The sequence below is a fragment of the Macaca mulatta genome, chromosome 17, assembly GCF_049350105.2.
Source record: "Macaca mulatta isolate MMU2019108-1 chromosome 17, T2T-MMU8v2.0, whole genome shotgun sequence".
In the NCBI taxonomy this organism is placed as follows: Eukaryota; Metazoa; Chordata; class Mammalia; order Primates; family Cercopithecidae; genus Macaca; species Macaca mulatta.
In genome coordinates, this window is record NC_133422.1 from 90,745,037 (window position 1) to 90,760,715 (window position 15,679).

A 15,679-nucleotide genomic window follows, 5' to 3' on the forward strand; every position below is an offset into this window, starting at 1 on the left:
GATAGTTGAAGTATAAAATCAATAGAATCTTAGCCCCAAATAGAATTTCACTTCATTACTGATCTTCTCTGTAACAGATGAAGAGACATGAATGTGCAAAACAAGAGACATTGAATTTGCTCTTTCTTCATGAGATGCTATTAATAAATGCTAAAAGGATACAAAATCATACTTCACATTTGAAAAGAGAAGTGAAAGAGATTCTTGCACGAAAGTATTAAAATTATTCTCATAAATTTTAACTGAAACCTTGGAACTCAAATGTCACTTATATAGCAGCAGGATTATCATTTTATAAATCTGATTTTATCAAATCAGTATCACAGAAGTACATTTAGTAATTTATATAAGGAATCTTAAATTTTAATGTAAGTCTGAGAAATTATTCCTTCAAAGAATTGACTACTGTTGAAAACTAGAAAGGCTGCCAATAAAACTATGCTAGCATATAAATCTTGAGGTTGAATATAAAAGGAAAAATTAGAGGAAACGGAAGAGACTTTACACACAAAGGTAAGGGCTCTCTACCATTTGCTGAGTCTGTGATCAACAGCACCTTCCTTCCTGTACCTATAGACAACATAATTTTCAAATTTTTCTTTTATGATTAATTCAGGAACGGCTTGGATATATCATAGGTAGAAAAATTATACTTACAGAGGATGGCTGGATAAGAGGAAAACAATCTTTAAAAATTAAATAATTATATTTAAAAGTAGCAATTTTCATTTACTGAATTGACTAAGGTGTTAAAGAGAATTAATACAAATTAGCATTGGTAAAAATTTTAGAAGTAGAGTGTAAAACCAGAAGACAATTCTGGAGTATACATTTTAATATACATGTACTTACCTAGAGATTTCAGTTCCAGAAATTTAAGAAAATAATCAAGGTAACGGTGCAAAGATGTATGTACAAGGAAGTTCAATTACATATTGTTTAGTGTAAACTACCTATATATCTACCCCAAGGAGTGGAATAATCAAACTTATTTATTCATTTCATTATGGTATCATTCACTCAATATTTTTCAGCATCTACTACATGGCAGGTCAAGTTTTTGGGAACTGGAGTAAAGGTCACCCTTGTTATGCCTCAGCAAATAACTTGGCTGCATTGTGCTTCTGCCCTAGGGATCTGTGGAAGTTTGAACTTAAAGGGTGACTTAAGATATTTGGTGGAAGAAATTTCAAAGCATCAAAGTGTTCAAGAAGTTGCCTGGTTGCTTCTAACAATGTATGCTCAGAGGCAGGAACAAAGAAATGGCTTTAAGTTGGAATTCATATTTAAGAGGGAAACAGAACATAAGTTTGAAAATTTCGCAGCCCTAGCCAGAAAAGAAAAAGCCCATTTTCAGGGGAAGAATCTAAGTGGGCTATTGGGCAACCACTTGCTAGAGAGATTTGTGTGACTAAAAGGGAGCCAGGAGCTGACAGCCAAGACAGTGAAGAAAAGGCCTGGAAGGTATTTCAGAGCTATATGAGGCAGCCCCTCTCCTCATACGCCCTGATGCCTAAAAGGAAAGAATGCTCACTGCCCTGTGCCATGCCAGCAGGCTGCAACTTGCATCCAGCTGCTCCAGTTCCACCCTCAGCTCAAAGGGGTGGAGGTAAAGCTCACATCACAGCTCCAGAGGGCACAAGCCATAAGCCCTGGCAGTTTATAGATGGTCTCACGTCTGCAGATGCTCAGAAGGCAAGCATGAAGGAGGTTTGGAGGCCTCCACCTAGATTTAAGAGGATGTATGGAAAAGCCTAGTGCCCAGGCAGGAGCCTGCTACACAGGCCAGGCCCCCACAGATATTCTACTAGGGCAGTGCATAGAGGAAATGTGGGGTTAGAACCCCCACACAGAGTCCCCACCTGGATACTGCCTAGTGAAGCCAGTGGAGGGGGGGCTGCAACCCTTCAGACCCAAGGATGGTAGATTCACCAGTAGCTTGCAGACTCTGGCTGGAAAACCCAGAGGTACTCAACCCCAACCCATGACAGCAGCCACATGGATTGCATCCTGCAAAGTTAGAGGGCTGGAGCTGCCCAAGGCCTAGGGAGCCCACCAGGATGTACGTCAGGATGTGGGACATGGAGTCAAGGATTACATGACAGCTTTAAGATTTAGTGCCTGCCTTACTGTGTTTCAGACTTGCATGGGGCCTGTTACCCTTTTCTTTTGGCCAATTTCTCCCTTTGGTAACAGGAATGTTTACCCAATGCCTGCACCATCTCTGTATCTCGGAAGTAAATAACTTGTTTTGATTTTACAGGCTTATAAGTGGAAGCAGATGAGTCTCAGATGGCACTGAGGACATTGGACTTGATGTCAGAATGAGTTAAGACATGGGGAAGAAATTATTGTAATTTCCAATGTGAGAAGGACATGAGATTTTGGGGACTAGGAATAGAATGATATGGTTTGGGTATTTGTCCCCCCCAAATCTCATGTTGAAATGCAATTCGCAGGGGCCTCCCTTACTCTCTTGCTTCTGCTCTCACTATGTGACATGCCTGTTCCAGCTTCACCTTCCATCATGGCTGTAAGGTTCCTGAGGCACTCACCAGAAGCCAAGCAGATGTTAGTGCTATGCTTGTACAGCTTGCAGAGCCATGAACCAACTAAACCTCTTTTTTTAATAAATTACCCAGCCTCAGGTATTTCCTTATAGTAACACAAAAACAGCCTAACACATAAAATTGGTACATGCCAGTAATCTTATTTACATGTAAGAACACATAACTTAATGGGAGAAGGATCTAAGATACCCTTTATAGTACAATAAATGTTTTTTAAAATATATCTGTATATAAATATATGCATTAAAAAATAATATATATTAAACTGTTAGCAGAATTATGGGCCATTTTCCCTTTCCACTTTCATTTTTCTGAAGTATATGAACTCTTTTATAATGACCATATAGGATTTTTTTTTAACTTTAAACATACAGCTTTCCATTTGGGACAAAAGTTTAAAGCCACAAAAAAGACAGTCATATTGATTTGAAGTGGCATTTGGAGAGCAGTCCCTGACACTAAATTTTACAGTATCTCCAAAAATATTTACAAAGACACAGAAAGAGAAAAATTCTTAATGAAGTTGCAAACTAACAATAACTTTATATCACAAATTGGGAGTAAAGTTTACTTACTATAAAACCTATGCTGTTCAACTTAGAATCATAACTGACAGTCAACCTTACCACTTAAAACAAGAACGTGCTAGTAAAAAAAGAAGAGTAAACTGATTCTTCATCTCTCCCATACCTCCATGGTTCAAAAATATCTATGGTCTGGATCTGCCCCGAAACTTTATAGATACAATATTAAAATGTGAATGAAGGCCAAGAGTGGTAGCTCATGCCAGTAATCCCAGCACTCTGGGAGACAGAGGCAGGCAGATTGCTTGAGCTCAGGAGTTTGAGTCCAGCCTGGGCAACACAGCAAGGCCCCGTCTCTACAAAAAATACAAAAAATCAGCTGAGCATGGTGGTTTGCACCTGTAGTCCCATCTACTCAGGAGGCTGAGGCAGAAGTACAACTCAAACCTGGGAAGCAGAGGTTGCAGTGAGACTGTACCACTGCACTCTAGCCTGGGCACTAGAGCGAGACTCTGTCTCAGAAAAATAAAATAAATTAAAACAAAATAAAATATGAGCTATATATCTGGGGGAAAGTGACAGCAATCATTACCACCCTAAACGAGTATAACTTTCTCCCAGTACTCCCTTTTCAACAAGTAAATAAAACTACCATTAAGAAGAATTTTAAGAAATTGGGACAATGAGAATACCACATAGTAAAGAAAGGCAACTTTGATGACCTAAATATATTATAATTGAAAAAAAGAAAAACAAACCAAGTGTGTAGCTCAACCACAGACAGAAGAAAATACATAAATGCAAAACGTATTAGGTTAGAATTAAAAAGCAGAATAAATTTATCAGTCATTTCTTTAGAAAAAGATAAAAACCTAATCTGGAAAAACTGAAAGAAAATGAAAACTAAAGAAAATCTAGGAAGGAGAAACATACCTACAGAGAGGAAAAAATTAAAATATTTGTATTACTATAAATAACCTATGTAAAAACAAATTATATGCTTAAATAAGAAAAAACCATTGACCAATGTTGATAAGAGGTCACAAACCCAAGAGTATATGCCTAAAGTTCACAAAAGGAAAAAAAAAATTATTAACTTTACCCTGTATACAGAGAGAGGCGGGGAGAATGTTTCTGTAAGGCTGCAGAATTGTTTTACCCTACTTACAAGCCAGTAAGTTAGCTTTTTACTGTTTCATGGATTATGGCAACAGACAGAAACTTCTGAGTCAGAAACAAAGAACTTGATACTTGTGGCACAGCAAGCAACATGAGCATTAGTATGTTTACATGGGTTCCCCATGGCCCCACATCCCATAGGGAGAAGATGGACCCACAAGAATTCTACACAGGCAGTGGGTATGGATCACATCTAACGAACACTGAGTGTGGGAAACCCATCATTTAATAACAAGCAGTAAGTAAGCTGTCCTTTGTCCCATGGGGAAACATTAACTTATCCCTCAAAGTCACTTACTGAAAACACCCTGAGAAAAGGCCATGGTAAAGAGCAGTCAGGGCTTCACACAGTCTTGGCATAGTCAGCTTGTCTCTATTCACACTTATCAGGGAATGGGTTTATAATATGTACATCTATAGGAGTACACCAGACTGTCAGATGGGCAAGTGTAAATTACTTTTGCAGTGTGTAAGCCCCAAGGAGTGCTATTTTTAATCTGCCCATCTGTAGTCTTCCAAGTGGCAGACCAGACAGGTAGGCCATTGGCAACAGCAGAAGAGTCAGTATAAATGTATTATATTTCATCAAGGGGTCAGATTTTGTTCAGGGAGAGGATGACGGCCTTGAGTTCTGCCCACTGAGTAGAGTGACCACTTCGGCTTTTGGTTTTACAAGGCTTATGCCTGGTGGAATGGTAGCAGAGGCAGTCCAAAGATCCCACCAGCTGTTAACTTAGTTAAACATACCAGCAGCCTGGCCCAGGCATTTAGGGAAACCACTGTGAATTGAGCGCCCTTTTGAGCCAGTGACCTTACTTCAGGTAGTGAAATGGGTTCACTCCCAAAAGAGTAGCTGCCACTTTTTCACATATACCTGGTATCATGCTAGGGCCAAGAAGCTGTGCTTTTGAATATATAATTTCCATTTGAGCAGAGAGGCTTGTTGGGTCCCTTTCACCTTGCCAGACACTGACTCCTAGTTGAACTACGTGAAAATGTAAATGTCATATGGTAGAGTCACAAGGCCTCCATGGGTCAGGCGTTCAGTTTCAACAAGAGCTTAGCAGCAGCTTAAGAACTGCTCATTTTAAAAAGGGGTGTGTACTAAGTGGCTGAGTCAGGCAGGTGGCACCACTGTACTTGGAAACAGTCTCTCTGGGTGGTCCAGCAGCTATGAAGTCTATATAAAGTTGTGATTGTCCTTTCTCTTCCTGGGATTGATTCTTTGTTTCTGCTGGGCCACCTGGGAGTGTCTATGTGTGGTAGTCTCTGAATGAGAGTTTCCCTCTGGGCTTCACAAACATTGACAGCATTCACAGTGTAAGCATGTAAAATACCAATACCAGTTATATAATCAGAGCCAAAACAATAATCCATTAAATCAGACAAATTTGAGTGCCTTTTCCTTAGGAGCACAGATCAAGGAACATGTATTGGACTACAACACAATCAGGAGACTGCTATCACCCACCAAGAGCACAGGGAGAAAGAGGCGGGCAGTGGGAAGAAATGTTAAGTGTTGACCCTTTTTCTTCTTGACCCATGGGCCCTTAGGAACTTCCTCTTCCAGAAGCTATGTGTCAGTCAACATCCCACCCATAGCAGTCTCCAAAACTATCAAGAACTGCAAAAATCTAAGGTATGATTTTACCTGACTTACAAACTAATAAGTTAGCCTTTTATTCTTTTATGGGTTCTGATAGAAGACATAAGACTCCTGGGTCAAAGACAAACGACTTTATTGCTCATGACATAGAGCAAGCAGTATAAGCATTATTATGCTTGCCCCCAAAGTCCCACGGGGGGTGACAAAATATGGACTTAGATGGATCCTACAGAGTTGGCATATGTTTCCATTAAGGAACACTGGGCTTGGGGAAGCACTGTTTTATAGTAAGCAATAAAACATGCTTGCTCCCTGCCCCCAATCCCAAAGGCAAACATTACCTCATTCCTCAAGGGTGCTCACTGCAAACACAACCCTGAGAAATGGCCCAGGTAAAGAGTGGTCAGGACCTGGCATTTTTTGCTGGTCAGACCAAGAAAGAACATGCAAGGACTCACAGGGCCCGTGGCAGATTGACTTTCCTAATAGTTTGATGTTAATTTCTTTTGTAACCTTCAAGGTACATTAGTTTCTATAATTTTAAAATTTGACATCAGAAATCAATGACAATAAATTTTAAACATTACAAAATTTCCTTTAAAAGATGCACTAGGAAAGGAAAAAATATACACTAGTGTTAACAATTTTATAGTGAGTCTAATAATGCCATAAAGGAATAGATAATTCCTATATTAACTCATTCAGAATAAGAATAACATGGCTGCCTAAGTCACTATATGAAAGTACAATGATTGATAAAAATTAAAGATGTCAAATAATTTCAATACATGTACAGTTATTCATTTATTAAAGCAGAAACATGAAAACAAAATGAAAGCAATCTAATTCAAAAGCAAATTAAGATAATCTCACACAATTAATAACCAGTAGTTTTCCTCAGAACTGAAAAGAAGGTACAATATTTCAAAGTATCTTGTAATACATTAGTATGTCCAATGAGAAAAACCTTGTATCCATCTCAATCAATGAAAAAATAATTGATAAAATAAAGCAATTATTTCTGCCTTTAAGTTTTAAAAGCAGGTATGAACAGAGAAACATACCATGTTATCTGATAAGAGATTCAATACAACACAGATGTAAATTTTTCTTAAATTAACCAACACTTTTAACATAATTCTAACAAGGCTTTTGGGGAACGGGAGCTTGGGGAGGAAAAGGATTCCAATGTTAATTTAAAAACATCAACAAACACAAGGAGCTAAGGCATTCTGCAGGAAAAAGAGCCACAATGAAGAAGAAATCCTCTGTCAGAAACTGGATAATAAAGCAGCAAATATTAAAACAGTATGACACTACTATAAGAAATACATAATGGAGCAGAACAAAGAGCTACGAAATAGACCATAACATAAATATAATGAATACAATTGACTAGCTACCTGAGGAAAAAAATCTGGCTGGATTCTACCTTTTGATGAAAATAAATTACAGATAGATTAAAAGTTTAATGTAAAATAAAAGGAAAAACTTTAAGAAAGCTACAGAAATAATTAGTAAAATCTTCCAATCAGGTTCGGGAAAAACTGTTAGTATAAAAACAATATAGAAGTCACATTCACAGGAAAATTCGGCTACATAAAAATAGAAGCCTTTTGTATATGAAAATCAATACAAGTATAAGAAAACGTTAGAAATGGTTTAACAAGTGAGAAGTATTAATATGCATAAATATATATTACTGTTTAATAGAGCTCTTTCAAAATTAATGAAACTACTTTATTTTTAAATTATAATCAGGCAATAAAAATATACTGGCAGTATTACTCTAAAAAATCACTAATAAATTAATAATTTACTTCTAATTTGCCATTTCTTAATTACTTTCAAAAAAGCAAAAAAAAAAAAGTTTTGTATATAGGAAGCAACCGCATCTATTGTTTTGATTACTTTCTTATTCCCCAGGTATATATTCAGTTTATATTTAAAGAGATATAAACCAAATACATTCATAGTTTTGCATGTTTATTTCAAAAAACAAGTTATGCTTATATGAAACATTTCATATATTTTATGTTATTTTGGCACAATTTATATGCTAAAATCAAAAGCTAATCAAGACAAAACATTCTCAGATATATTAAGGTTTTCAATACAAATCACATTCTTGAATATACGACGTCTTAGAATATTAAATTTTTTTATTATAAGAAGTTTCTGCTATTGAACTGTCCTCTTTATAACCACTTCTTTCATTATAGGCTATTATTAATTTACCTTGAAGCAGCTTTCTTCAGCAGCTTTTTAATCTCATTAATTTTACAGGTGTGCTTCTTATGGATAACCACAAATGCATTACAACCATCTGGTGGTGGCTCATCAGCTGCAATCTAAGATTTCAAAGATTATATTTAGCTACAGTAGTTGATAATTACAAAACAATTTTAAAACCCTCACACATTACTTTGATTAAAGTAACTCATCAACTACTATTAAGTTATTGCTCCAATTAAAGTGAAAAACATCTATATGTATGCAGAATCTAAGAAATATTTTAATAAAATCAACTTTATCCTAGGAAAGGCATGCTTCAAAGTTATTGAAAAAATTCTATTAAAATTTTTATGATACTTCATTTCAATGATTTGTCCCCATAATTTCCTTATCCCAAATAACTATAAAAATTACAGAATATATTCAATTACATTATAATAAATGACAACAATAATAACATAATCAATGATAGGCTATGGAACCAACTATAAACTTGTAGATCATTTTGAACTAAAGATGTTCATATTAAAGAGCTCTATGTACATTGCTAGCATGCCTCTTTGTCCAATACAGTTTGGATATTTTTACACACCTGCTGAAACATCTGAATAGCTGGGGAGTATGCCCTTATAGAGAAAGCAAACTTTAAGAGGTTGATGTGTAAATTGTCTAGAAACTGTCCAGCTTTCTTCAGGATTAAGTTGTAATAAGAATAATCTGATTCTACAAAAAGAAGTCAAAAGAAAATAATGTTAGTATTTTATACACTACACATTGGCACATCTTCCACTGTAAAGCTAACTTAATGTCATATAATCATACCTGAAGTTTGGTTATGGATAATGCTAGAGAAAAATGGAAAAACCAAGATCTCAGTTCTATAATCAACTTCATTTTGGATCTTCCAGTAATATCCAAGTAATCAACATGAGACCAGGTAAAAATAATCTTGCCATTAAAATCTATTTGGAAACACCAGCATTTCAGACCAACTTACTCCAAAGTTGTGGGGTTATATTACAAGGATAAGATATAAGTCCTACCTACAAGTTGGAAATTAAGAACAGCAGAAAAGTTATAGAATATGATTGTTAATGAATTTTAAAGTACCTGTATGAATCAATTCTACTGAGATTTAGTGCCGATAGCCAAGTATAATTAGTGTATCCAGAATACTTTTAGGAGACAAAATTTGAACCAGGTCTTCAAAAGTAAATGTCATCTTGTCTGGAACTTGAACAAACTAACCTGAGCTACAAGTTGCCTACTATAAACCCTATTCAAAGATCTCAAAGACACAAAGGAGAAGGAGGGATCCTAGAATTTAATTTAAAATTCTCCAACACCCCTGGGGAGACAGAGATCACTTGAATGGGAGAAGGCAGAAAAGTGCAGCTTAGAGCTGAAGAAGACCTGGTGGCACTAATGGGGATAAGCAGGGGTGGGAAGAACTATCTGTGCCCCTTTCCTTTCTCTACTCTTCTCTAGGTATAATCACCGACTGCATTGTGTCAGAAAACTGTAATGCATTCCAGGGCCAGCCAGAGATGGTAAGGTACTAATAGGGCAGCTCTGGAGTCCATTCGGTACAGGCATCCACAGAGGCTGGCCTCTAGACATTCTCCGATAATGTATTCTCCTCTACGTCCTGGCACTGGGTTATCAAGTGACGGACATTTCTCCCACAAAAGAACAGAGTTGGGGTAGATGAAGAGCAGTTCCCTGTGGATATCTGATGTGAGAGGGATAACAAGAAGAATGTGGTTAAAACAGGTTGCAACACCAGATACTCTCTTTCCGAGAGGAGGAAAAGGATGTTCTGACCGGAAGGAGACATTTTGGGGTTGGCTGGGAGACTGAGTTGTTTGCTGATTGTGACAATGTTTACTATTTGCTCCAAAAGTGCTGGGTCCTTGACCCTCAGTTCCTCTCTTTACCACAACCCATTCAGGATACAGGTGTTACCTGGCCCTCCAAGTTGTCCTCTGGGAACTGAGGCTCAGGCAACCAGTGCAAATATGTGGACACTGTGGTTATTGCTTTTGTTATATGAAATAAAGCCTTCTGTCTCTGAATCAGGGGTCTCAGGTCTTCTGTCAGCATCCATGAAACTAATCTGTCATCTTTGCAAATAGGGTAACATCTCAGACCCTTCACAGTACTTGACAGATCTGACAACAAAATGGAATGCTGACAAGATACGTGGATTTCTGGAGAATAAAAGGCCCAGTCCTATGGTCCAATTAATAGCATTTGAGGAGAGTGCTTGAGAAGTAACAATGGACATTCTGACAAAACTGTACAGTCAATCAGGTAATGAGTCATCTTAATTTTGCTGCCTATTAATGAAGAGAAGAAGAAAGGGTTATAGGCCAAGGGAAATAAGTTCAAAAATATCTCCCAAACAATGTCTCAGTGGCATCTTACGACTAAATTCCTCCTATAGTCCATCTTGCCAATATTAGATCCTTTCAAAGATGACAATAAAAAGTCTCAGAGTTTAGTTCGATAGGTCCTGGCTGATATAAAGAAGCTATGAATCACTCAGGAGATTTCCTCTGGTCAGTTATAGTCTTTCAGCTCTGATCCAAGAATCTTATGTTGTCCATCTGATTCCTGAAACTGTGGCAAGCTAAGTTTTTAGCTTGCAAACAGGGTAAAAATTCCAGCCCCTTCACAGCTCTTGACAAAAAGCTCAGAAATGAGATGACCAAAAAAAGAGGGAGATACGAGAAGTTTTCTGAAAGAATACAAATAAGAACTAGAAAGAAAATAATACTAGAAAACACAAACTAAATTAGAAGGAGCACAAGAGTAAACAGACACCATGGAAAACAGAGCAGGAGAAACAGAATACACAGAGGAAAAGTGATAAAAGTGAAACAAATAAAAAGGAGAGAAGGGAAAAATGACTTGAGAGTAAATGACAAACACAGAAGTCAGGCAAAGTAGATTAATATGTGTATATTTGTAGACCCTAAGGCAGAAAAATCAAGTAAATGGAAGAGAACAATTAAAGAAAGCTATAATTCAAGAAAACCTTCCAGAATTAAAAAGAGTAATGAACTTACATCCCTAAAACAAAAAAGACACAGAATGATCAGCATTGCAACATTCTCTAGTTTAAATAAAAAACAAAAATAAAAAAAAACCTCTGGGGCTCTAAAGTTAAAAATCAGAAGTTTAGAATTCACACATGAACAATTAAGTACGTGAAGAACTCGAGGGCTATTTCTCCAAGAGTTATTCATGAGGCATCAACCAGAGAGCAAACTTTATATAACCAAGAAATAATTGGAGAAATTGCAGCATAAAGTCTGATTGTGAGCTCTATATCATCTCTAGATCAATTCACAAAAAAAGTCATTTAAAAGTATTTGTATAATTGTTTAAATTTGGTGCCTCTTATTAAGCTATAAACCATGAAGGAAAGCATCTTTTCTATCATAGTTTTTCAACTGTACATTTCTACACCTGGCACACAAAATAGGCATTCAATAAATTTCTTTAATATTTAATAGATATTATAAATAAGTTTCTTCATTCTAAACAATATTTTCCTAATCCAGCAACTTTAAACAATTGACATATGAGAATAAGCATTGGCTCTTTCACTCTTACTTCTTTAACAAACTATAGATGATTTCTCAGAACTTGGGAGAAACGGTGAGTTTTCCTCCAAGAATCAAAAAATAATGCAAATAAGATTCGCATTCAACAGTAAAAACAAAATAGAAAATAAATATTATTTTAAAAAATATTCTTAAAAATACATTATACTTACAAGGACAGCAAGAAAATAAAAATTAATGTAATAACATCTAAAATATGACTACATCAGTCAAAGGATTGGTCAACCATGAAAGCAGAGAAAAGTCAAAAGAAATGTGAGTAGTGCCTGACAACAGATACCAAATTTTGTCAAAGTCACCATCAAGGTTGCCCCTTATGTAATAGTGAATGTAGGATTCAGGAGTTTATAGAAAGTAAACTTTTATAATTTAGATATAACAAGCAAGATCATCTCTATTATGAAATGGATGCATTGGGCTATGTTGGCTGATTTGTTAAATAACTAAATCCATGCTCACCAACTAAAAATACCCCTTCAATATTCTCTGCCTTTATCTTTAACCTCAGTTTTTACTCAATTTTTGACTACCGGCACCTAATATTCAAAAATCATTCTTATTAAAAAAAAAATAAACAGCAGCTTCCACAGCCAGCTACTGACTCATCTTATTCCCTTCATAGTCAAAGGTCTTAAAAGATTTAACAGCACGTAGCTCTACGGGAAGGGGACATTTTGGGGGTGGAGACTGGGTTATTTGCTGATTGTGACAATTTGACAAGAAGCTCAGAAATTAGATGACCAAATAACAAAGAGATATATAAAGCTCTACTCACATCTTAACTTACTGAAGTCTTGATTACTATACCAGTGAAATGGTTCTCACCAAAGGCACTAATAATTTCTCTATTGTTAAAAGTAGTAGGTGCAGTATTTGATAACATCAATCACTTACAACTTAATATTCTCCTGGTTTTCATGATCTCATATTTTTACAGGATTTCAGCTACCACTAGAGGTAGTCTTCCTTAGTCTCTATTGTGTGCTGTTCTTCTTATCAGATTCCCTTAAACATTGCTGTTCTCAGGGTTCTGCCATTGGGCACTATTTTATTCTCATTCTGTACCTTCTCCCTATAACTTAAATTACCATTTTTCATGTTGATCACTCTGAAATCCTACCCTTTATCCTAGAATTTTTTTTTAATCGAGATCTCTACTCATATATCAGCTTATCGATACACTTCTATTTTGATATTTCACACGCATTTCAAATGTGGCACATCCAAACTCCAATTACATTCTTCCCCCAAATCTGGTTCTTGGGTAAAAGTAACTACGTTAGAAAGTCTTAACATTTTTTGAAAATTTCTTCCATTAATAAAATACAAAAACAGCTTTATTTGTGTAAAAACCACTAAAATCTTCAAGGACTTTGAAAATGACATTGTTATACGCTGAGCAGCATGTGAAGAAGTAAAAATAAACAGAGATTTTGAAATCAGATAAATATTGAATGACATTTCTCACCCTACAAAACTACGTAGGTTAACTAATATGCCAGTTGAATCTTGAAGCATCAATAAATACATAAGTCTGGCAGAACCACATAAATTTTTTTAAACAGGCAATTCAACACTTAAAAAGTCTTAATTTGCTGGCATATAATATGAAGTGATTGCATTAAATGGTATAAAACTAGTACTTGAATTCAAAAAGTTAAATGTTCAATATTTACAATTTTTTTAGGCGGGTGGATCACCAAGACTTATTATTTAGTAAAGAGTATTTAGAAGGTCTCATGGAGATTCAACAACCTAAATTATTACAAGTAACAGAGGATTATTAAATGTTTCCTCTAAGATATCTTGAAAACAAATTCAGTAAAATCTGTTCATTAATATATTTCTCATTTGTACCATTCTTTTCCACACTTAACAAGGTCAGCAATAATATTACCACATGCATTAGACTCTGCCATTACAAATAAAGCCAACAGAATTACATTTTAAGAGTTAGTAATTTTTTTTTTTTTTTGAGTCAGAGTCTCACTCTGTTGCCCAGGCTACAGTCCAGAGGTGTGATCTCGGCTCACTGCAGCCTACACCTCCAGGGTTCAAGTGAGTTTTGTGCCTCAGCCTCCCAAGTAGCTGGATTACAGGCCTGCACCACCACGCCCAGCTAATTTTTGTATTTTCAGTAGAGACGGGGTTTCACAGTGTTGACCAGGCTGATCTCGAACTCCTGGCCTCAAGTGATCTGCCCACCTCAGCCTTCCAAAGTGCTGGGATTACCGGTGTGAGCCACTGTGCCCCATCAGTAATTCTTACTTTAATACAATTTAGGTTCAACCCTGAAAACACCTGACCTCCTTCAATATACGCTTGATGTAGAGTTTAGGTACTCCTGAGCTTATATTCCAACTTGTTAATGATCTGCCACCAGATTGTCCAGGTATATCATTTCATTTAGGTAGAAAATATGCTGATATAAGTAACTTAAAATGAATTTGAAATTTACAGGAGTAATTTTTAAGATTGCTTCTCCAATAAAAAATAGTACTGAATAAGGCCAAAAAGCATGTACTGAGAACAACATATATGGGACAGATATATTGAGGATTTTAGGTGAGAGTTCCTCCACACATTCCATCCCGGTCTCTTCTACTTGTTTTGTGCTCCCTACTACCTGACTAAATCTCATCATTCAAACTCAGCTCCAGCATTCACCACTGAAAATGCTGTCTTGCTCTCTCTCAAACACTGACTAGGTTCCTCTTTTATGTGTTTTCATGTTATGCACACCCCAATTAAAGCTCTTATCACCTAATAGTGTACATCACTGTTTTGCTGTCTCCTTCACTATATCATGAAGTCCTGAGGATGTAGATCACATTTATTCATCTTTATATTCCCATCATCTAAAGTACCGCCAGCATTTCTTATATATAAATAATTTTTTCAGGAAAAAATTTTGAAAGGAAAAATTATTTGCTTTGGAAATATTTCAGTTTAAAATGTTATTAAAAGCACGTCTGATCTCTTTATTTTTAAAATCTACTTTGTGAAATCACAAAATCACTGAACCTCAAGGCTACCTGAGCCAAACAGGCTTCAGTAAATGAGCATTTAAAACATCTGAAACTATAGTTTATCTTACATTGACACTCAGGAACAAAATAATAAACTATTTTAATCACCAACAGAAGATCTCTCTACATCTAAATGGCTAAAGATTTTACTCTTAAGGGATTCCAAATTCATGTCATCTATTCTAGTCCCTGCAGAGATAGGAAAATAATAAAATTTTCTTTACAATAATTAACCCCTTAGCCTCTGCTGTTAAAATCTCATTTCAATACCTTTAATCTACTGACCTACCCTAAGAAAAACAATAAACACTTTTTAATTCTGAGGAAGATATATGTATATATAGGTATAAATTCTCATATACATATAAAAACAGAAATTACTATTTTACAGATAGTGAAATGAGAGCATATTAATTACCTTTCTGAGGGTAAGTATTAAAAGTTTCTTTAATGGGTTAAGAGTCAAAGTATTCTGCCAATCAAAACACAATATACATGTCAGTATACATTTGTCCAAACTCATAGAATGTATAACAACAAGAGTGAACCCTAATGCAAACTATGGACCTTGGGTAATAAGGATCTGTCAAGATAGGTTCATCAACAGATATACATGTACCACACTAGTGAGGGATGTTGGTAACAAGGGAGGCTATTTATGTGTAGGGGAAGGGGGCATATAGGAAATCTGTACTTTCTGTCCAATTTTACTATGAACTTTTAACTATTCTAAAAACAAATTAAGTCTACTTTTAAAAAAGAAAAAAATGTGCTATTACTAGACACAAAATTATTATTTCAAAGAATTCTAGGTAAAAAGATAACTGTATCTTAACAATTTTTTGCGCAGGGAGACAAGGTCTCTCTCTGTCACTCAGGTTGCAGTGCAGTGGTACGAACACAG

The 15,679-nt window shown here is 35.9% G+C and overlaps 1 protein-coding gene across 2 annotated transcripts in view; it reads right to left on the reverse strand.

Annotated features, from left to right (window-relative positions):
• UGGT2 (UDP-glucose glycoprotein glucosyltransferase 2) overlaps window positions 1-15,679 on the reverse strand; it is a 244,134-nt gene that overhangs the window by 211,157 nt on the left and 17,298 nt on the right. For both annotated transcript variants that reach the window (XR_013407674.1, XM_015121325.3), the window contains exons 3-4: window positions 8,707-8,837; window positions 8,118-8,230 (exon numbers count right to left, since the gene is read on the reverse strand). Coding sequence is in view for 1 of the 2 variants with exons in the window: in XM_015121325.3 (XP_014976811.3) it covers window positions 8,118-8,230; window positions 8,707-8,837 (244 nt within the window). In the remaining variant the exon portion in view is untranslated. The remainder of the gene's footprint in view (window positions 1-8,117; window positions 8,231-8,706; window positions 8,838-15,679) is intronic.